The sequence below is a fragment of the Filicampus tigris genome, chromosome 14, assembly GCF_054856515.1.
Source record: "Filicampus tigris isolate MCC_2025a chromosome 14, RoL_Ftig_1.0, whole genome shotgun sequence".
Lineage (NCBI taxonomy): Eukaryota > Metazoa > Chordata > Actinopteri > Syngnathiformes > Syngnathidae > Filicampus > Filicampus tigris.
This window is the reverse complement of record NC_141230.1, coordinates 12,690,606-12,712,470: the sequence shown is the minus strand read 5'-3', so window position 1 is coordinate 12,712,470 and position 21,865 is coordinate 12,690,606. Positions and strand designations below refer to the sequence as shown.

At 41.6% G+C, this 21,865-nt stretch overlaps 2 protein-coding genes and 1 long non-coding RNA gene across 3 annotated transcripts in view; 1 reads left to right on the top strand and 2 right to left on the bottom strand.

The window, feature by feature from the left end:
• Positions 1-2,549: 2,549 nt before the first annotated feature.
• Positions 2,550-14,726, bottom strand: cog3 (component of oligomeric golgi complex 3). The gene is made up of 23 exons (XM_086052253.1): positions 14,480-14,726; positions 14,137-14,283; positions 13,991-14,052; positions 11,941-12,106; positions 11,748-11,822; positions 11,570-11,662; positions 11,276-11,401; positions 11,109-11,189; positions 10,991-11,034; positions 10,778-10,904; positions 10,473-10,564; positions 9,988-10,127; positions 9,140-9,300; positions 8,922-9,030; positions 8,728-8,855; positions 7,269-7,358; positions 6,510-6,630; positions 6,148-6,236; positions 5,909-6,043; positions 5,435-5,510; positions 5,184-5,311; positions 3,437-3,535; positions 2,550-3,294 (listed from the first exon to the last, which is right to left on the bottom strand). Exons 1-23 carry the CDS (start codon positions 14,648-14,650, stop codon positions 3,265-3,267), a joined length of 2,490 nt encoding a protein of 829 aa, XP_085908379.1. The 5' UTR covers positions 14,651-14,726; the 3' UTR covers positions 2,550-3,264.
• On the top strand, positions 4,147-4,629 carry LOC147136408 (uncharacterized). The gene is made up of 3 exons (XR_015089634.1): positions 4,147-4,261; positions 4,376-4,429; positions 4,516-4,629. It is a non-coding gene; the product is annotated as an uncharacterized LOC147136408 (long non-coding RNA).
• A 2,964-nt stretch (positions 14,727-17,690) lies between the features above and the next one.
• mid1 (midline 1) overlaps positions 17,691-21,865 on the bottom strand; it is a 51,256-nt gene continuing 47,081 nt past the window's right edge. Inside the window, exons 8-13 of the mRNA XM_086052333.1 lie at positions 21,367-21,515; positions 21,156-21,283; positions 19,860-20,003; positions 19,451-19,612; positions 19,164-19,371; positions 17,691-18,441 (exon numbers count right to left, since the gene is read on the bottom strand). Coding sequence (XP_085908459.1) covers positions 18,093-18,441; positions 19,164-19,371; positions 19,451-19,612; positions 19,860-20,003; positions 21,156-21,283; positions 21,367-21,515 — 1,140 coding nt within the window. The 3' untranslated portion in view covers positions 17,691-18,092. The remainder of the gene's footprint in view (positions 18,442-19,163; positions 19,372-19,450; positions 19,613-19,859; positions 20,004-21,155; positions 21,284-21,366; positions 21,516-21,865) is intronic.

Sequence of the window (21,865 nt, the reverse complement as noted above, 5' to 3'; positions counted from 1 at the left end):
TTCACTTTAATTAATTGGCCATTCATTTTCCCACCATCGTACAAGGACATTTAGTCAGAAGCACATCCTAAGAAGCTCCATCCAACTTGCGCTGGGAGTCACGATGTCAGCTATTGTGTGCGCGCGTGCGTCTTTATACACTCTTATCTCATGGCCATGCATTAATTAGCTATGATAAGGAGCTAATCAAGCGTGGGAAAGATGTGTATCTTGAGCCGCAAATGAATGATTTTTTTTTTTTTAATATGATGGGTTGAATACAGTACAAGGGCAAAAGCTTAAAAAAAAAACATGATGGAAAACCTAATAGTAGGTCATCTAATAAAACGTTATCTTATTGTAAAAGGAATTTTGTGGGGAATGTCATCTGCAGGAACATAAAAATGACTACTAAAGGCTTTAGTATTGCTTTTAAAATAAATGTGTAAATGAGATAACTGTCGCTTGATGATTGTTTACATTTTAAGCAAGGGCTTGTCAGCATGGATAAGCAGCTTTATGGATGATTTTATTCTTATGACTAACACTGCGATTATTTTTAGACCGCAATTAAGCAGGCATAAAAGGGTTATAGTATGCGGTCTTTGTTACTTATCCAAAATAGTGCACTGCAGACTCAATACCTTTTGTTGAGTGTAATTTACCATCCATCCTGGTCAATAATGACAAAACAAAGAATTGTTGTTGTTTTCTTTTTAACTGTTTTAATGGCTCATTTTGAAGGATGTTTGCCTGCTGGTAACATCATGCCTTCCGACTTCTATCTTGAATTCATTTAATGAACGCTCGTTTGCTGACTGCATGCTTGCTAATTGGTGAGACAGTGTCCTCTTTTATTAGTATTCCCAAAGTGATTCTTCGCTTGAGAATTAAAATGATGTTTAGAGACTTTTCCTTCCCTACATCACAATTCTGTTTTAGTTGGTCGTGTAATTCATCATAATTTAAAAAGTGATATTAATTGAAGGCTTGGCAGCTTTGAAGATTTTCTGTGAGAACAGCAAATTGACAATTGCCACCTGACAGGAGAAAACATTTCGACAGCATTTCTTTTAGCCACCTTGCAACAGTGTAATTGTCAGCGAACCAGAGGCTCTGTGCTTCTAAATTAGTTCCAGAAATTGGAATAAAAGACAAAATGTCCATCTCCCAGGCAACAATTGCAGCGGCAGTGTTCAAAAATTGGAAATGCTATGTAAATTCACGGCCAATATCCTGTCCGAGGATCTTCTCGTTTGAGCGTGATTGACAGAACACACAAGCAGTGCTCTAATAGTGATTGCAATTCCCCCCCAAAATTGAATGCATGCCGAGAAAGAACCAAAATAAAAAAAAAAAATTAAAAAACGGGTTCATGCATCATAGCACATCAAAGCAATACCTCGAATATGATCTAAATATGCCCCACAGGCGTTGTGAGGCAGTATAGGGGATGACATCAGTGCGATGTGATTGGAAGCTTGAGCTTCCAATCATTATCAAGTGTCCAAATTCCCTTGATCAGACCGACGACGTGGAACATTCACTCATTCTTTTAAAAAATGCTTTTAATGGGATGGGTAACATCTCCAGCATAGTGAACTAGTGGTTAGCATGTCTGCCCTGCAACTCTTGCTTCAATGCCAGGATGTCAATTAGTATCAGAGAATGTTTAACGATAGATGAAATGATTAGAATCCTTGAATAACTCAAATCTAGCTAGGAGGCAAATATGCTCCCTTGTGTGTCAGTGTCTGATGTAGGAGACGTCAAGGCTATGATATCAATAGCCAGGTTTACATGGAGCCTTGGCCGAATGATCAAATGCGCCATATCAAAATTTCAAGCAGAATAAAAAGGATGAATCCGAGCGGAATTTCATTTGAATTCAGAGTTGGTATATTCACTTCGTCAATCCAAACAAACGTCATGTAAATAGTCCAATCGGAATAGCCGGGCCAGCGCATGCTGTCTTGACGTAGATGTTTGGTGACGTCGTGGTTTACACACTTGAAATCCTACCAGAGCTCTTCTGCAGCAGGAGAAGTTGGTTTCAACTACCGGTACTATTTTAAACTTTTTAGTCAAGCTGTGGCGTCAATAAAAGTGTTAGAACAAGCACAAGTGCTGTGCTAAATAGATAAACGAGCTTCATCTTGATGAATCATGTGACATTACCATTAACACTTGTCCGAAAAAGCACGCATGGATACCCGAGATTTACATTTCCGAGATACTATTGTGGGTTTTCAGTGGATACAAAGGGTAGACTAAATCATTGACTTGATATATCATTTTGATATGTCAGCGAAATCAAATGTGTCACACTGCAAAGACCTGACAGGCTTCAGTTGGGGACGGGGGGTTGGGGGGGGGGGGTGGAGTGCAGAGGCGTGCAGAGATCAACGTCCCGCTCCGGACCATCCAGTCCCTCTGCACGGATTGCAGACTGTCAGTCCACAGAAGGTCACGGCACAGGTGCAAAGATGGTAACAGCGTGTTTGACAAGTCGACTCCCTAAAGGGCAGAGTCTCGTTAGCGACATGACGTTCAGCAGAATCACATTCACGTCACGTTGGTCAAACCAGATCAAGATCGTTTTAATCAGAAGGTTCATAAATAGTACAACTGTACACATCATTAGAAACTGCATACATTATTTCCCATCAACCAGTATTAGTTTGAAGCTAGGTATAAAAGAAAATCAAGTATAAAACATAGTATTTGACCTTTTTACATCCTTGCAACAGAAGATCTGTATAGAACGATTATCGCAAACCTGAGCATTTGGTAGCACAGGCAGAACAGTTTTATTATACGTACATTGGAAGCGCTGTGCTAAAATATGCAAATAAAAGGCTTTTGCAGTGTTTTTCTTGTTATCCTCCCAATGGCCATCAAGGGAATCGGAAGGCGAGCTGCCTTACTGGCCGTTAGCTAAATGACTGATCAACAGCCCTCCAGCTCCCCTATTCACATACCCAAAGAGTCCTCGTGTGAACACTCCAATATATTCATCCCGCTGGCCCCACACCATCGCTGTGTGCAAGTACGCTTTATCCTTTACCGTTTGCTGTTAAGTGAGATGCGGCTCGGTTCTTTTACACCTGCGTGTTTTAAACAAAGCAAAAAAGGAGGGATCTCGAATCGCGCCGCGTGGCTCAGCACACTGCCGACTCCATCTTTGGCTCTGTAGGGCTGCATCGGCTCCGAGCGCGGATCCTGTCGCCCCCTCACAGTCCCGCGGCTCAATATGCGACATCGCAAGCAGAAGACTTCTGATCATTACTTATTCACAGACAGCAGCAGGTTAATCTGGGAAAAGAAAGAAGACTTGTTTGTGTAGCCTATTTAAGGCGGCTGCGAGTCAACCTGCTCTCAGCACAAATGAGAGTTGGAGCTGCATTATTAAAAACATGTCTGGTGAGGGTTCTCTTTGCTTCACAGTGGTGCGTACCTGCTCCATTGACGGACATGCAATGATTTGGAGGTCCTCCCCGCTGTATTCCTCCTGTAGCAAAGCGTGGAGCCTTTGGAATACCTGCTGGATATTATTCTGCATAGAACAAAAGAACACATCACAAGAGCTGAAATATTCATACAACAAACGTATTATGATGCCCCGCTACCAAACCTATAAGAAATTCATGTACAGTATAGTATTGGGATAAGGCTTCTGTACAGATTTGACCACATATTAGCCATCCATCGATTTTCTGTCCTGTTTATTTTCATTAGGGCTGTAGGTGTGCTGGAGACTTTCCCAGCTGACTTTTGGGCAAGGGGCGGGGTACGCCCTGGACTGGTGGTCAACCAATCGCAGGGCACGTATAGAAAAACAACCATTCGCACTCACACACCTACGGAGGGTTAGAGTCCTCAATAAAGATCGCATGCATGTTTTTGGAATGTGGGCTGATGCAGACAACATGCAAACTTGACACAGAAAGGCCCGGCGGAAGGAGTTGATGACCTACTTAAGTTTACCGGTACATTGTTCAAACTCGAAAGTCGATAAGCTTCGGGCCGTCGGATTGTGCTGTCTGATTGATTGTTACCGTCGTAACGTCGGATCCCGTCAGGATATGCGTTTCAGCATATTGAATCGGCGTCATACGTCATGACATTTGGTTACTTTTATTGGCTGTTAGCTAGCAAATCAGCGCACGGGACAAGACTAGGAAGTAACAAATGTGGATAAACAGTAAGCGGAGGAAAGCCTTGAGAATTCCGCCTTTGCCGACTTAATCTTCTTACAAGTACAAGAGCGAATGTTGACAATGTAAGTATTGCACGAAACACGGGAGGGTTTTCTTCGCGTGGGAGTTCTTCGCCTGCGAAAATTATAGCGGAATGCATTGTTTACGTTTTTATTTTATTCTGCCCCCGCCAACAGTTTTTCCGGTTGGATTTGTTTCACCATGAGGAATAGTGACTACTGCCGCCAATGGTATGGAGTGGTATTACATCTCACGCATGCGCAGAAGGTACATAAAGGTCATCGTCACTGTGTGTCGTTGCGGTGTATTTTTCCAGCACGCCGAGCCAACAGTCGGACCGACACCACAGGAGGTCAAATTGATCTATCTAGGCCTTAAGAGTTTTTGCTTGGCTGCAGAACAATGACACAACCTAGACCAACAAGCCTCAACATTTGATACACCTCAAGAGTAAAATGGTATCCAACATAAGAGCTGAAATGAAGTTGTATTGTATTGTATTTACCCTCAGCCACTTCTATCTAGCTATCTTGTACCCGATATCAAAATCAGTAACTTACTTTGACATGTATAATGGGACAGGTGGCTACGACTGTATGGATCAGACCTAAAAATAAAAATGCTTTGACACGGGATTGGTGCAAAATGGACAAAAAAACATGTGCCTCCCACACTGACCTTTAAACGTAGTTACTAGGCTACATTGGGTCATGTATAATTCTAAAAGAATATCCTCTCATTAATCATATTATGACTCAGACGGTGAACTATACACCTGAAGAGCAATGCTCCATCTTTGCCAAACTCATTAACGTCTCTTTTCACTACAGTATTTACAGCAGTGCGACTAATGTGATTAACTGAAATATGCTAATGTTCCACCACGGATGAGTTCGAGCAGACTCTATCTCAGACTATAACATTCTTTTAAATGACTAATGATTAAAGGTAAAAAAGAAGCTCCTGCTGTTTTGAGACACGCACCCGTACAGGCTTGAAAAGGATGAACTCTGTGTCTCTATTGGCCAAGTACAAGGACATGCTCTGCAGCGTGCTCGGCAGCTTGTTCTTCATCACCCGGTAGGTTGCCATCACTAGATCGTTGATCTTTGCTGAAAGGAGAAGGAAAATAAAATAAGGAAGAAAATACAGACATAGCCTGGAGGGCGCTCGGTACACGTTGCGACGAGCCGCGGCAAGATGCCAGTGGCCTTTCCCCAAGCCCCCGAACCTACCGGGCTGAGCCCACGGCTGCTTCGACAGCGTGTAAGCGGGGCCGCCCTGGATGGCCGTGTTTTTCAGCTCTGCAACCTGTGTCCAAAATAAACAACAGTCAGTGACAGCCTTGGAAATAAGCAAAAGAACGCAATTGTCTTCACCGAGTCAAACGGATTAACTCCAAAACAGAGACTATTTTGTTAGCTTGACAATTTAACAATTGGCGTTGTTTGCAAATACAGAGGACAATGGAAATGAGTTGGGTGGGTGGAAAAGGAGGAAAAAAGGTGGGCCGCAAATGACTTGAAGAGAATTGTGTTGAAAGACAACAATAGGCGAACATCACAAGTACACGTCCCAGCTGAAGGGAAGATATTTGTCTGCAGTCGAGAGAGAAAGGTGTCAGTCCAAATGGACTGCAATAAAGTTAAAAGCTGAGAGCTGAAGGTCAGGACGCGCCGTCTCCGCCTGAGGCCACGTCTGCCGGTTACCTTGGTGAGAAACACCTCAAGGTTCCCCGTGAAGATCTGAGTCTGCTGCTGAATGAACCGCTCGCAGCTGAACTTCAGGTGTCGGTCCACATCCTTCTTGGAGTCGATGTAGTGCTCCTTTATCTCGGGGGTTCCCTGCAGAGCAGAGAAAATGATGCTTTCAAGAGCGGGATCACTTGGCAGACAGTGAATGGCGTGTTGAATTAAAGGAGGGACAAAAGGGGGAAATAAATAAAAACCTCCAACAGGAATTCGAGAATGGCGTTGTGACTGTTAAGCCGGAAGAATTTGGGAACAGCCTTCGGGTTCAGGATTTTGAAGGCAGCGTCTTGACAAAGAGCACAGAGATGAGAAAATCAGGGTGCAGCATTGGAGTGCCCTCTAGTGGCGTAAATCAAATATGACCTTGGATGAAGGTGGTGGGAGGGGCAAATGTGCCCCAGAGAGGCAGCAGTTAGCGTACATTAAGGTGTTGGATGACACTGTAATTTTCAAATTAATTGTTGCCACCGGTGCATGTGATAGGCACAAGTTGCTTAATGAGCATGGGAATGTAATGACGGGCTTTATGGAGCCGAACACCAACGTTTAATTATCTTACCTCGCGTTTTCTTCAGGTCCAGCGAGATCTCCTTGATGGCAAAATCGGTGTGAAATGGAGCAATCTGTTCACGCATGATCAGCAGGTGCTTGATCAGGAAAAGCTGCCCGTCTATTTGTGTCTGCGGAAGATGAGAGACAGAAAGAGAGCACAGCCGTTAAAAATCCATGCTGCCAGACACGCACACAAAAAACAAAGCATCATTTGACTTTCCAGGCAGTTGAGAACATGGTGAGCGCAAGCAGGCTCGAAGATGATAAGGAAATTTGGCTAATTAATAACGTCTGCATAACCAGAGCTGGAAAGGGGATACAATTCTGTGGGGTGGGGAGGGGAGAAGACATCTGAAGCCATTTATTACTCAGCTCGTTATTAAAGATTGGGGGATGAAAAAAGAGGCACGGTGAGGACACTCGTCATCCGAAATTGATGTTGCCGCAGTAATTCTAAATGGTAGGTTGAAACGGGCCAGTCAGCGTAGATATTAACAGCAAATTTGAAGGTGAGAGCGGCCCATAAATAAGAGGACGCTTCGCTGAACAGTCTGCGGAGCATAATAACGCCGCCATTACAATAAACTTTAAATGACATCCCAGCTGCTTTAGTTAAGTACCCCGTTGCCGCAGGAAGTTCTAATGAAATAGAATTAGGGAGGGGACGGCATCCAAAAGACGGGCGGCGTTTCCAGCTGTTTTTATTATAATACAAAAATGAGGGGAAAAGTACAAAACTTCTCTTGAGCGAGTGAGTGTGCCAAACCTTGTTCTTAAGGATGCTATCAGAGGCACTCAGCAGGGACTGGATACAGGCAGATAAGGCTTCTTGAGATAAACCCTGGAAGACGGCTCTCTGGAAAAGGCAATATAATGGGGATGGGAATTAGAACGAAAAAAAACAAAAGATGTGGGGATATCCTATCCGCAGATGCCCAACCTTCACAATTTCCCAGAGGGACCCTGGAGGCGCAAAGCAATACAACTTCCAACATTATTAATGTCTAATAGATCCTTCCGATTTAAAAAAAGAATAAGAAAAGGCCTTTTATCATCCGTGTGTTTTGGTTCTCTCACTCCATTACGGGTGCATGATTCTAATGTAAACTGTGAATCAGTGGGTGTAGGCGAGGCATGGAAAGCAGTATGCTTGCAATTTCACGGAAGACAAATTAAAGACTTTTAAAGACTTTTTTGAGGCCACTTTGGTCAAATTTTGGACCTCTCACTGAGTAAATGTGACCACTCTGTTTTGGTCAGAGGCAGGGTACAGACAAAGAACCATTCACACCAACATTTACACCTATGGACTTTTTAGTCTTCAACAAATTTAACATGCATGATTTTCAAATGTTGGAGGAAGTACTCGCAGGAAGCCAACGCAAGGATTGGGAGAACATGCAAACTCCATTCAGGAAACCGCAGCCAGAGTTGAACCCCAAACCAACTCTGAGGCAGATGTTCTAACAACTAACCTAATTTGCTGCCCTGCAGTTTATGGACTCAATATTATACCACACTTTTTGAAAACATCTTGCATGAAACAATTTTGCAATGAATTGGTTCAAGGCTTTAATATTGTAAAAATCGAATAATGTCAGACCCTTTCAGGATGCGCGGGAACCATGGTCAAATATTTAATGGGGTTTCTTTTGTAGAAATTTCTGTGCACATCAAGGGCCGCTTTTACTCAGGGTTTTCATGTGCACAAATGTGACTGATCACACAAAGAGATGTGGAAGCAACACGTAGGCCCAACAGGCAATAAATATCAGCGCTCGGTTAATTTTTGCCCTTGGGAGGACGAGATGCAAATAGATTCATTGAGCATTAATTGGGCTGCACCTTTTCAATACTGTGTCCGAAAGGCAGCTGCAAACCAGCATGCAGAGCGGTGTCACCGTGTAACACATGCAAAATGAGAGGTGGCAGGGAGAACTCTTTCGCTCATGAAAACATTTTTGAAATGCCAGAAACAAAAAAATAAATTAAATGTCCATTTAAATGTACATTTATTGCAACGTATTGTGCACTGACAAATGCAATTTTGGATCTCATGAATGATCTAAGGCAGTGGTTCTCAAACTGAAGGGCCCAAGTACCACTATGAAGATCAACACAATGACAATAAAGTTGGCATTGTTATTTCAGAAGAGGAAGGATGTATTGCCAGGCCTTCCAGGGAATCGAGATCATCTCTTCTATTGCGTCGACGGGGTACTCACGTCTATACACCTATACAGCTTGGACAGGCAGACCAACGTCCGTCTGACCGTAGGGTACCACATGCCGTGCAAATCAGCGGGAGAAACAGAAGCCTGTAGACGGGACGCCTCCGGTTTGCCTGCGAGTCCTTATGTAGACGTGGAAGAAGGTCAGACACGTGACTACAATGTTTCATGAATGCGTCAGCACGCACCAGCGTTACTGTTTCTTCTCCCTTCTGGATCCTCCAGCTGAACATCAGAAAAGACGGGCTCGTGGGATGTTTGCTTCATCTGCTCTTCCTTCAAACTTTGAGCGATTCGCTGGTGAGAAGGACACACAGGAGTGACAAGGTGCTAAATACTTACGAAGCATGACGTGTTACGAGCACAATTTACAACCAGAGAGTGATAGCTTCCTGTCTGGCCTCACCTCCATCATCTCCAGTTTTTCGGGATAGGCCAGATCCCCTGGGGCCGGCTTGTAGCCAGTGATGTCAGTCTGGATGTAAATGTGCGTCCTGTAGACGAGTCTCTCTTGCACATCCTCCAGCATCTGCTTAACCACGGCATCAAAGGCTCCCAGCTGGCCAGCTGTTTCAAAACACATATGCAGGTGCTTCTAAAATTAGAATACTGTACAAAACCTCATTTATTTTAGTGGGTGAATTCAAAAAGTGAAACTAGACACAGAGTGAAATGTTTTATGATTCAATTTGTTCTCATTTTGATTATATGATAGGGTGCAGCTAGCAAAAAAACAAAACAAATTCTATTTGAAAATTTTAAATATTACATAAATAATCAAAATATTTAATATGGAAATTAGGTAGGTAGTGGCAATATGAAAAGTATTTATTCGCACTGAATGTTTGAATTTTTTAACTTTTCCACAATATTCAAATTGATTGAATCGCAGCTGTATTTGTGCTTGAATGTTTAATACAAATGAGTCTAGATCATGTCATAGGAATTTTATGTACAAAGTAAATAAAATAATGTTAAATGTCCTAAACAATGCAAGGCCACAATGTGAGCAAAAAAATAGTAAAAATGTGTTGACCATTGTAATTTGGTGTTTGACGCATTTGATAAAGTAAAAATCAAACTAAAGTAAAAATCCACCATTATTGACCTTGGTAAAGACAATATTTGTGCTACAGCTTGTGTGTTAGACCTCAACACCAGACGGTGGAGGCCTTCCTAATGTTGCAGCTTGTGTGTTTATGAGCACAATTGAGTGGCGTTCGAGGAGCTCTGAGGACAGAGGCTTCCACCCACCGTTATGATGAATGTGGTCTTCCAGCATCTCGGTCTTGAGGATGCTACAGAGCTCCGACAGAGTTTCCAGGTGGATGACGTGGATGATCAGAGGGCGCAGAACGTCGTATAGAGACAAACACATCTTCTCCAGTAGCTCACTGTCGAACATTAAAAACATCCTTTTAGAGGAAGTCTGATTTTACACTCTGAATCAATCAAGTGCCTTGAGAGCGTCATACTTGGTGGCAACCGCATTGATAAGGCTTAAAAGTCATTCAATATTGGTGGGGAAAAAAATTTGGATTCACATTTTTTTTATTGTAGCGTGGCACATTTTCTTTTTTCTTAAAAATTAGGAAAAAAAAAAATCCCATCTTCTCACGCGATACATATTAGTGCAAAATGACCCGATTTCCAACCCTAAAATCGGATCTGGTCATCTCTAACTCCACTGCACAAAGTTTATGAGGAAGAAATCTAGATAAAGTGGTAACGCTACTCACTCCAGTTTGGGTGTGGGCTTGGAGAAGAACTCATTGTAAAGCTGATGCTCATCCTGGCACACGTGAACCATGAAGGCACAGCCACTGCGGACCTGCACAAAAACAGAAATGTCAGTTTGATACCACACAACATTTGTGATGACACAAACGTCGGCAGGTGGAAGCCTTTTGTCATGCGCGCCGATTCACCGAGGCACCAGGAAATATGTTCGGGTCTAGGCCTCGATGCTTTTTCGTCTGATGTGAAATGTCACACGACTGCTTTTAAGAAAGGCAGCTGTGCTTTGAGCTCGGTCGTGCCTCACCAGGGCGCAGTGGTCTTTGCTGTTCTGCTGGGTCAGATCTGTGATGGTGGAACTAATGCTGGGAGCGAGGAGCTGCTCTCTCTGGTCCAGGTAACACTGGTGGATTTCATCCAACAGGTGATGGTATCTGCATGGGGAAGCAGAGATTTAATTCAGAGTATAGGACTGACAGCACAATGTGGAAATGTACATTTAAATATGGAGAGTGCTCACTCTGGAATCTTGGCCGCCCGCTGTTCTGTCTGTTCTATCAGCGACTGCAAGAAAAATAAATGACAGTTCTGCACATTGCTCATGTGGAGTTTCATGCAAAATAAAAAATAAAGCTTACTCGAACTTTGGGTGCAGCTGCTCTAAATCTTACATAGTAGAGTGTAAAGGCATTGTCGGCGTTTGCCAAACTCATTGGATCCTGAAATACAAGCACAGAAATTGTTCCATTATGCAATGAAAGAATATTAATTACATAAACAATAGACAACTTTGGCTGTGTCTCACCCTTTTTGTTAAAGCGCTTGAGAGGTTCTGCATTGTGTTGACAATGTGGACCTTCATGAAGTGCATGGCTTTGGAGAGACACTGTTTAAACTTGGCCAGGTAAACAGGGTAGTCTTTGAAATTAGGCTTAAAAAAAAAAGAAACACACAAGTCAACAGGAGTCAGTCAACTTTATTCCAAACACATGCATCAGTATGGAAAAGCCCTTGTTTCCAGGAAGCATTTATCTATTTAATCTAATTATCATCTAAACCCTTTTTTTAAACGATGAGACAAGAGCAACAAAGTACTTACATGTAAAGAAACGTAATCAATGCAGTCGTCTAGTTTGGAGAGCATCGGTATAAAGCCTTCATTATTTACAGACAAGGTGGGCGAGTTCAGTTTCTGGAAACAAAGAACAAATAGCATGCGGCTTCACTGATACCAAACTACACTGAAATACAAATTTCAAGGAGGAACAAAAGCCAACCGTGTTTATGTGCTCCAGCTCATTAAAATATGAGAGTTTCTGCTCTATGTTCTCCGCAAGGTCAACAAGCTCTGCCTGCAAGGAAGAAATGCAAAATATTTGAATCTCAAGTAGGCAGACGAGTCAAGTATTGCAGAAAACACAACTACATAGAAACTTTAAATTACGTAATTAATTGTTGGTTAGTGCTTACTTGTTCTTTCAAAAGTTGTTCACAAGCCTCATGTAATGTGCCGGTCTTGTTAGACACGAACAGGTATTGTTTCTGCAGGGAATCCAGCTGCTCCAAAGCAGCACTGACATCTTTCAGGATGGCATCACATTGCTCCTGGTAGCAGTTCAGATCATCTCGCGTTCGCCTGCCATTCAAACAGAAAAGTGAATCACAATGCAAAGAGGCTGCCTACTGGTTTGCAATCACAATGTGTGTGTTTGTTATATACAGTCATCCGTCCATTTTCTATTGCGCTAGTCTTCATTTAGGGTCATGGGTGAGCTGGAGACTGTCCCAGCTCACTTTTGGGCGAGAGATGGAGTACTGTCAGTCGAATGACAGAGTGGCAGTGTGACTACTTCATGTCTCACGCTAAAGTCGGTACTTAAAATGCACATTTTCCTCAATTGTGATAACGTTAAGATACTGCAGGCATTTTTTGTTTCCAAGCCCCTTTTTAAAATGAACTGGACAATAATTACACAAACTATTTCAATGACTTCTGATTTCGTAGTTGTGCATATTTTTTTATACATTTACAGTATGCCTTTATCTCTAAGCATTTTCAAGCTACAACCTTTTGATATATTGATATCAAAGCTGAATATTCTATTGAAAAAACTCTGGCGCCTAAAGTGTTAACTGCAAATTGGCCCTAGACAAAAAATAGTTTGATACCCCTGTTTTAGAGTCTTCAATTATTTTAAATGTGGGGGAAGCTGGGGTAGTTTTTATTTTATGGTTCACCTGTATTTTGCTGAATAAGGTAATCAAAATATTAGAAACAAATAACACACAGTGCAGTTGTAGACCAGCGCAAACAACACCCACTACTTTTTCATGTATTGTGTAAGATATAGAGTGTGTAACTGAGGCGTGAAAATTCTGGTTACCCCATTGTATCCGTATAGTCAACACCTCTTTGTATTCTTTTTGAATAAGTGATGGGAAAAAAATAGTTATAAAAGGTAAATCAAGTTTTAAGCCTCTGGTCTCAGGAGGTACAATGAGGACTCACAGCAAGTCATCAAAATGCTGAGATCTAGAGTGGGTCAACTCCATTTCTAAGTGCAATTTTGACATACATGAGGCAGTTCATTATTGCACTCAACACTTTTCCTGATCGAGCAGTGGAACAACTGGCCCAAATCCCTTTTTCCAAATGACCACACCTATAAAATCAGGCTTCATTTCATGCAAACACATAGACTAAGAAAGTAAGAATGAGTTTTAGCTTTGTTACCAATGCACTTTCATGTTCGTGTGAGCAATTTATTAACCATCTTTGATCAAATATTGACAGATTTGACAATCTGATGAAAACCATTATTTCTGTAAAAACAAGTATCCAGAAGCAATCCCAGCCATGCAAATGACCAAAATACATTTGCCGTGAAACTTTATAGCATCCATCCAGCCGTTGTCTATACCGCTTATCCTCACAAGGGTTGCGGGGAGCCTATCCCAGCTGTCTTCGGGGAGTAGGCGGGGGACACCCCGAGCTGGTTGCCAGCCAATCGCAGGGCACACAAAGACAAACAACCACTCACACTCACAATCACACCTAGGAGCAATTTAGTGTCCAATCTACCTACCAAGCATGTTTTTGGAATGTGGGAGAAAACCGGAGTACCAGGAGAAAACCCACGCAGGCACGGGGAGAACATGCAAACTTCACACAGGGAGGCCGGAGCCAGGAGCGAACCCACGACCTCTGAACTGTGAGGAGGACGTGCGAACCAGTCGACCACCGTGCCGCTAACTTTATAGCATCCTTCTATAAATTCACCCAAAATCACAAGTAAGCCCACTCGTTCTGCGTGGCTCAATTGTTGCCAAGTCAGACAAACATCAAACCAGGATGTCTCCTTTGATTCTTGCTGAACTGATGTCTCCAACCATAACAATAAACATGTGCTGTTAATGAATACTACTCCAGACTTTATTACCAAAACATGATAGCATGTGATGTGCCCTATAGTGTAACTAAGCAATGTGCATAGTGTAACAGCATTAAATATTGACACACCTGTACTTTGCACTCTCGTCCTGATCCATGTTGGCTTGTAACTTGGCAAACCAGGCAAAAAACTGCAACACACATCAGCGTGTTGTGATGTTTACTTTGCACATATGTAGTGACACGTAGTACGTTTAAAATGGATATTCGGTCACCTGTTGTGCAGTTTCTATTCGATCATTGTCCATTTGGAGCATCTGGAAGCCTTTGAGGAGGACGTCCTCTGTTGATTGGGGAACGGTGGCGGTGAAAGGAGACTGAAGGGAGCGAGATGAAAGGCTGCCCAGGTCCTCGATGGGTAACTAGACAGCAAGACAGTATCAATAAATACTCATTTGAGGATCTCTTTATATAGTTATAAAAATGTTGAAGGGAAAAGGCAACATATCCATGATTTATTAATGTTCATAATCTTACTATGATTGAGAGTTTAGTGTACCTGGCGATCATGAGAAAGTCAGTTAGCATCAATGCTAGCGAGCTAGCTCTGCAGCTCACCTCGGAAGGGATAGCGAGCGTCTCGGCGGCCGCTCGGATCTCCAGCACGGAGTCTGTCTGCTTGCCCGTAAGAGGAGCCATGGCGTCCGTGCGCCGGTCCCACAGCGACAGCTTCTCCCGGGTCTCCTTATCTGTCAACTCGAGCAGGGACTGCTGCTCAGTGGACGCCATCGTCACTTGGCAGCGGGGAGGAGGTACCTTAAACGTCAGCAATGGACACGAATGCTACTTCCAGTTCCGGGATGCTGGTGGGTGGGGCTTAAGCGAAGGAATGGCGGGTGAGCCAATCATATAACAGTTTACCGTTCGTCATCAGTTTTGGTTCATAAATGATTTTGTTTTTATTAATTTATATTTAATGTGAAAAAATTAGTTGTATCTGAAAGTTAAAAAACAAAACAATGATGTACTCTCTTCTTTATAAAATTATTGTATGAAGTATTTTATACTCGTTATTGAAGTCATGGCTGTTGTTTTATTACAACATGGAAAAATGTCCGCTGGTGGACCTTCCGTAATCCTACTGAGCAAATAAATAAATTATAGTAGCACTGTATTGCAGGGTATTTTACAACTTTAATACCATCCCTACAATGAATTAATACAAGAACTCTCCATGTTGTGTGTGTTGCTGTTTTTGTCATGCGCATCATTCTAAATGTGACCATTGGTTTTTCACTACTTTTCATGATGCATTGTAGGCTACCATTGCATTGAGTGCTACCAAACAATAATAATAATACTGCTCATCTTTAATTGATAGAATCCAGCTTTCACACCTCGCCATAGCACATTCATTGCAGGTTCAGTGCATCAAATATTTTTTTTATCAAATACTTGATTTCCTATATGGGGGAGCACATGGTCAAGTGGTAACTAGTACGGCTGCCTCACGGTTCTGAGGTTCAAATTTTGGCTCGGGCCTTCCTGTAGGGAATTTATATGTAGGCTCTGCCCATAGTTGCATTAGTTTTCTTCAAGTACTTCGACTTCCTCTCACATCCCCAAAACATGCTTGGTTGGTTCATTGTAGACTCTAAATTTTTCATAGGTTGGAATGGTTGTTTGTCTCTGTGACATGTGGCTGGCAACCTTAATGAGGATAAGCAGAAATGGATGGATGATTGAGGTCACTGTTGGCTGTTGTATGTTTTGCTCTCTATATTTAGGTGTAACCTATGTGAACTATTAGGAAATCTGGAAATTCTTTGGAAGAAGTCCAAATATTTTGGAATTTTGGTGGGGTTGCGCTGGACGAATAGTGTAGGGGATATGGCATGAATGAAATATGAGAACACAAACACACACAGACATGCAACCACTAATCATGGGTTTATGATAAATTGTCAAAATAGATTTACATGAAAGGTTGCCAATTTGTTGTCTCTGTGTTATGTTGTTTCAATCATGTATCATTCTGATTGTTCCAATTTTGTATTCCGTTTGCCTTGAACTGATTTTATCTACAACAACAACACTGGGGACACAAAAAATGCATAGAAAAACAAATGAAAAAGAAATACAAATGAAAAAGTGGAGCATCGAGGCATATTTCTATGGAAGATTTTCTGCTGGGTTTTTTTTTGTGAGTGTTCAAACAATTTTCAGACGCAGATTGCCAATTGTATGTATAGGATATTGCGTGAAAGATGAGATGAGAAAGAAAAAGAAACAATTTTAGCAGGAACATTATTTCTTCTTTTCATCACGTTTTACTGTTGTGTTATGTGTAATTTTATTTCATTTGTATCTCCTTTTACACAATGCTGTTGTTGACAAATTGATTCATTGGGGGGTCTGGGGTTCATCACATAAATTGCTATAAGGGCTGTGAAAATATGCATAGTTTTAATAATTGATTGATAACGGCCTGCAACATTTGTCGATGGGTCTCAAAGCATGCTGGTGGCAACCTTATAAGAGGGGTCTCGTGGGGAGGTCATGTGGAGTTCAATGTGTTTATCCGCTTTGATGGAAAGGAATCACTGCAGAGTTCAAGCCGAGTTACACCAGCACAAAAAGACACGTCAGAGCACATCACATCAAGTTGCACGCACACGCGCGCACACCCCCTCACACACACGCACGCACGTACGCGCATACACTTTTCTGTTTTTATTCCCTCCCCCTTTTGGACTGCAATGCGATGAATGTTTGTCCAAGCTTTAATCACAGATTATGTTTTAATTTGTGCAAAACGGTCTACAGACCGATCATATTAATGACTATACCTCACATTAAGCACCTTCTAAAAAAGAGAAAGCTGGGTGTCTCCTTTTTAGCAAATTACCGATCATATTAATGACTATACCTCACATTAAGCACCTTCTAAAAAAGAGAAAGCTGGGTGTCTCCTTTTTAGCAAATTATAGACTCATCTCAAACAGTTTTTCATCATTTCATTTTTCCTAATTTTTTGGGCACGGCTAAAATATTTAGTTATTATTACTTGGCCCATTTCTACCACAACAGTGTGCAGTTAGCTAGCTAGCTATGCCTACACAGCCGAAAATGCATCTTCCACTTATACCACAATTCACAGAACAGCTCAATGCCGTTATTTCAATTCCCAAGCGAGGAGGTGGTCCCGAGAACGCGCCTGTCGCCCCTCCATCACATTATTCAGAGAAGTCCCGGAAGCTTGTTAGCTTGCAAACATACCATGGAAAGCCCGTGCGATGTCCTGCCGGTATTTGTAATGATGAAAGACGGAATTAAAACATTAGTAGACAAAGTAGCACCCTTTTTTCAGTGCTTATTTGTTTTTCACACATTTAGCAGAAATATCCACAGCATTTGAGAGTAGAGACAATGGCTTCATTTTTCATAATTTTGAAGCAACATTTTTCATACTTGGTGATTGCATTTAATTATTCAAATTAGGCAAGATTGTTATCAACACTTCTGCATGCTCTGTCAGTTAGAAGACATTCATTTTCACTTTCAGGGACTTTAAAGAGTGTTTAATTGATTTTATATAATTACCAGTGGTTAACTTTTTTTACACCTGGTTGTCCGTGAAGAATGTTAAAATGCTATTTAAAACATTACCTGTACAGTTGATAAATGTTATGATGACCATGCATTTTATAGCCCGGAGCAGTTTAATAGTATTGATTCCTATGAGATAAATTAACAGCCTTTTGAAGTAGAAAAATGAGCAAATTTAAATTAAACTGTAGAAAATAAAAAAGAAAACACTGTGTAAAAGTGGCTTAAAAATGCATTTTATTGCATCTTTTTTCTCCTCAAAGTGCTAGAAAGTTTACAACCACATACAGTATTAAAATAGACATTTATCACACAGCCCTCAAGCAACGTCAGAACAACGACACAGATTCCTCAAAAAACATTTTTACATTATATGGATACAAATGCACAAATTAAGATTAGGTAAATATTTTTTTAAAAGCCGCATATTTAAAATATTTTCGCAATTTAAAACATCCCCTTTTGAAACAATCCAGCAGAATAATATACATACATGTGCAAAGTAAAATGCTTGAAAATCATTTCAGAAATGTGAATTGATTAAAGTTAAACTCATTAAAAGGTTGTATGAGGAATAATCACATAATCATTTTTTGTGCCTATGAAAAAGTCCATTCAAAGGTCAGTTGCTGGACTCGCTTCCCTCAAGGTGGTCTGGGATGGGCAGTCCAGTGAGGATGGTGAGACATCGGTTCCACACGTTGAACACGGGGCAGACGGGCTGTGCGAAGGCTATGTCGAACGTGTGCAAGTGCTGAGAGCCCACGGCGTCGTAGAACGACAAGAAGCCCGAGTCGTAGTCCAGCAGAACGCCGAGTCGGCGCAGGTGGGGCGAGGGCTCCAAGGTGGTCTCCTTGCTGTTGTGACGGGCCACCCACGAGTTGTTACAGCGGGACAGTACCCAGGAGGCCGAATTCTTGCCCACCCACTCGTGCTTTGGTGCCGACTTGTAGGCAATACCCACTGCAAACCTCCATGATGGATGGGAGAAAAGGAAAAGAATGACTATATCCAGTGCACTAGAATAGCACGTATGCTTTTTAACAGCATAGCATCAGCTTTGTTTTCCACATCAAAACAGTACTGCATGAAACTCCCAAAAGTACGCTGCACACTGATGAATAACAATGCAGGAGAAGGAAGGTCTCTTGTACTTACTTCTCAACATGTCCGTCTGTCGCGACATGCAACATGGTAAGCTAACGTTAGCGTGAGCATTAAATTTTGTGAATTTTGATTTGACTCAAGATGAGACTAAGGGCCACTGCAGCAAAGTTAGGACTGTGGACAATATTACAGTGTCAAGAGCTAAGGCAAAGCAACAGCGGCAGTTAATATTAGCATGTGTATTTATATATTTTTTCATTTTATTCAAGAGGAGGCAGAGGGCTGCGAGAAAAGTTGCAGCAAAGTTGAGATTGTGGACTAAAATTGTTACAGTGTCAAAAGCAAAGGCACAGCAACAGCAGGCTAAGATTAGCTAACATTAGCATGTGTTATCTTTTACTTAATCGTCCCAACAAAAACATTTGAATTAAAAATATTAGATGTTTTAGTTATTTTAATTCTTATATATTTAATTATTTTAATAGCTGTTCTTTTGGTTTTTTGCTGAATTCTCCCAACATAAAACATTGAATCAAAAGTGACGAATTTTTTGATTTTCTCAGGAAAACAAGCTGAAAGTATTCACCATGTGCTTCCTCCTATGAGAGCCTCCCAGTAATGGCGGCCGCTGTCGATGTAAACGTTCCCGGTGACGCCGTAGCTGCTGTTGCTGCTGAAGCGGTCCTGGCTGTGACTCTTCTTGGACGACGTCTCGTCCCTCTCCACCGTCAGATTGTCGTGGGACACCCGCAACTTTCGGTGAGCGGACTTTGGATCCAGTTTGAACGGTTGACCTTGGACGAAAGCAAAATCGAGACAAAGCTCTGTGAGACTGGCGAGTCTTTTGTGGGGAAATGTGAAAAAGTGACTTACTGTTGGTCTTGAGCTTTCCCGGTTCGCTACTGCGGTTTCCGGCCTGGTTGATAGCTTTAACGATGAAGACGTACTTGGTGCCGCATTGGAGCCCGTGCACCGTGTAGTGATTTTGCTTGATGTTTGGCACAATCATCCAGCTGTCCGCGGAATTGCACAAACCTGGAGAACATCAAGAAGGGCAGAAGATGCTTTGGCAAAACAATCAAGTAGTAACAACCTAATTCCCATTTTCGTCACATTTTCACTCTCTTGGTCTCTCGCTGTTTCACTCAGAAGAGGCATTGAATCACACAAATTCAATTTGTCATCCAACTTTTAGTAGCAATCAAGAGAACACTAACAACAACAGCACAAAGAACGGAGGGCAAAGACCATAAACAAGAGCAGCGAAAAAAAAACGACTTACTGACAACATTGGCGTGACTGGTAAAGATGGCGTACTGGAGCTCATAGGACACAACGGTGAACTCGTCGTCCGACGTCCAGTGAACCGTGATGGTGTCGTACGAAGCCGTGCATAATTCCTCACGGATTACTGGCGGGTTTGGCGCTGCGGCAAGGAAGAAAACAAAAAAAACAACAAATGTTTTTCGGAGATTATCATCAAAGACTTTGCGCTGCGCGGGTGTAAAAATAGCAAACAAAAAACAATTTGTCGCAGGGATTAGCGGGTGCTGATTAGCATTAGGTCTTTGTGATTTGTTTAACGCCTAACAAGTGTAATTCAGATGCAGTCACAATCCCACCAGCTATATTCACACAGACACAAACATGTTTTGTTTTGCGCATATGACCTTTTTGTAGTGTTTTTAGTACTTGGCAAAGTGAAAAGTTTGATCATGCAGCTTGAAATGCATGGTTGTGTAGACAACTGCAATGCATCCCACCTAACCTTTTTGTTTGATTTTGTCAACATTATTATCCATACACTTTTAAAAATGTGGTAAAACTGTAATTCATCCGCTGCTCCACTAGGTAGCGCAATTATATTTTTGGAATGTGGCAGGAAGATGGAGTATCCCAAGAAAATCCATCCAATGGGAAAACAACCAAGTACCACACAAGTTTGAACCCGGAGCTATGAGGCAGACATGCTAACCACAAGCTCACCGTGCCCAACAAAAAACATGTATCTCTGAATTAGAATTTAAATAGAATAAAAAAAAAAACATTTTTTTCTGAATGGTTTGTTTAAAACAATATATCTTAAAAAAAATAATTCAATGTTTACTTATTGGAGTAAAAAAAAAATAAAAATACTGAAAAATTAGTTGGATGAGAAAATTGAGTATTTCACAATTGTATTTCACTGAACACTGGATTCAATCCTGAAGGGGATTAAAGCCCATTTAGAGTTTACCAGTAGTTGCTTTACCTACTACTACTATTATGCATTTTTGGTTATTTTTTTCAATAAAAATAAAAAACAAACAAACAAACGGAGACATGCTTTTCATTTTGTTTTCTACTACTCTACTACAATGACGACGATCTACAACCTTGCATCCACTTATTGAATTAAAAAAATAGTACAAATCAAGGAAAATGCAACAAGACACCACTTTTGATCTCAAGTGCTATTATAAATACACAAAACGATAGCATGATCCATAAAAATTTGTGCAAAAACCTCAATTATTATTATCGAGCCAAGCAAAAGTAATGGGGTTCACATAAACAAAATAAATTAAAAAACACTCACCTGTGAGATAATCCAAGCTCTCTAACATTTTCTTCTCCCTTGTGAAGTCTAGAGCAAAAGTATCAAAGGTGTCGTTCAGGTTTATTTCCGGGAGCAAGATCTGAGAGGACGCTGTTGCCATGGAGACTCTGTAGCAGGTCAAAGAATGCACGATAAGGCGCTGACATTTTCATCAACTCATTTACCCTGGATGCTCTCAGCGCCCACTGACCTCTCGCAGATGCTTTTGGCCGACTGAAGGAAACGAGAGGGGTCCGTCTCTTTCAGGGTGTGGTCGGCCTGTGCGATGAGCGAGGTGGACCTCTCGACGCACTGCTTGCAGCTGCCGATTTGCTGGGCCAGCTTCCTCAGGCGCACTGTCTGGGCGGGCCGAAGGGAATCCGTTGGTGAAAAAGTGCCAAATGAGGGTCACTCAGCAACAATGAAAATAAATAGCACTGGATCGAATTTTGTAGATTGTTCATGTCCTGCTCTGAGCACTTTTAAGCACGAATAATAATGTTCCATGTGTTTAAATCATGTTACCGTTGTGGTAATTTACATACAGTATGGTGGAATCTTTAATGTTGAATACACAAGTTTTGGACAATTTGGAATTCATAAATTTCCCCCTTAGTCGCTCAAAACTGAAAATTCTTTTTATCCAGGTCTGAACCAAAATGTACAAAATACTAATTCTTGAATCATTTTTTAATTGTACCATGCAACAC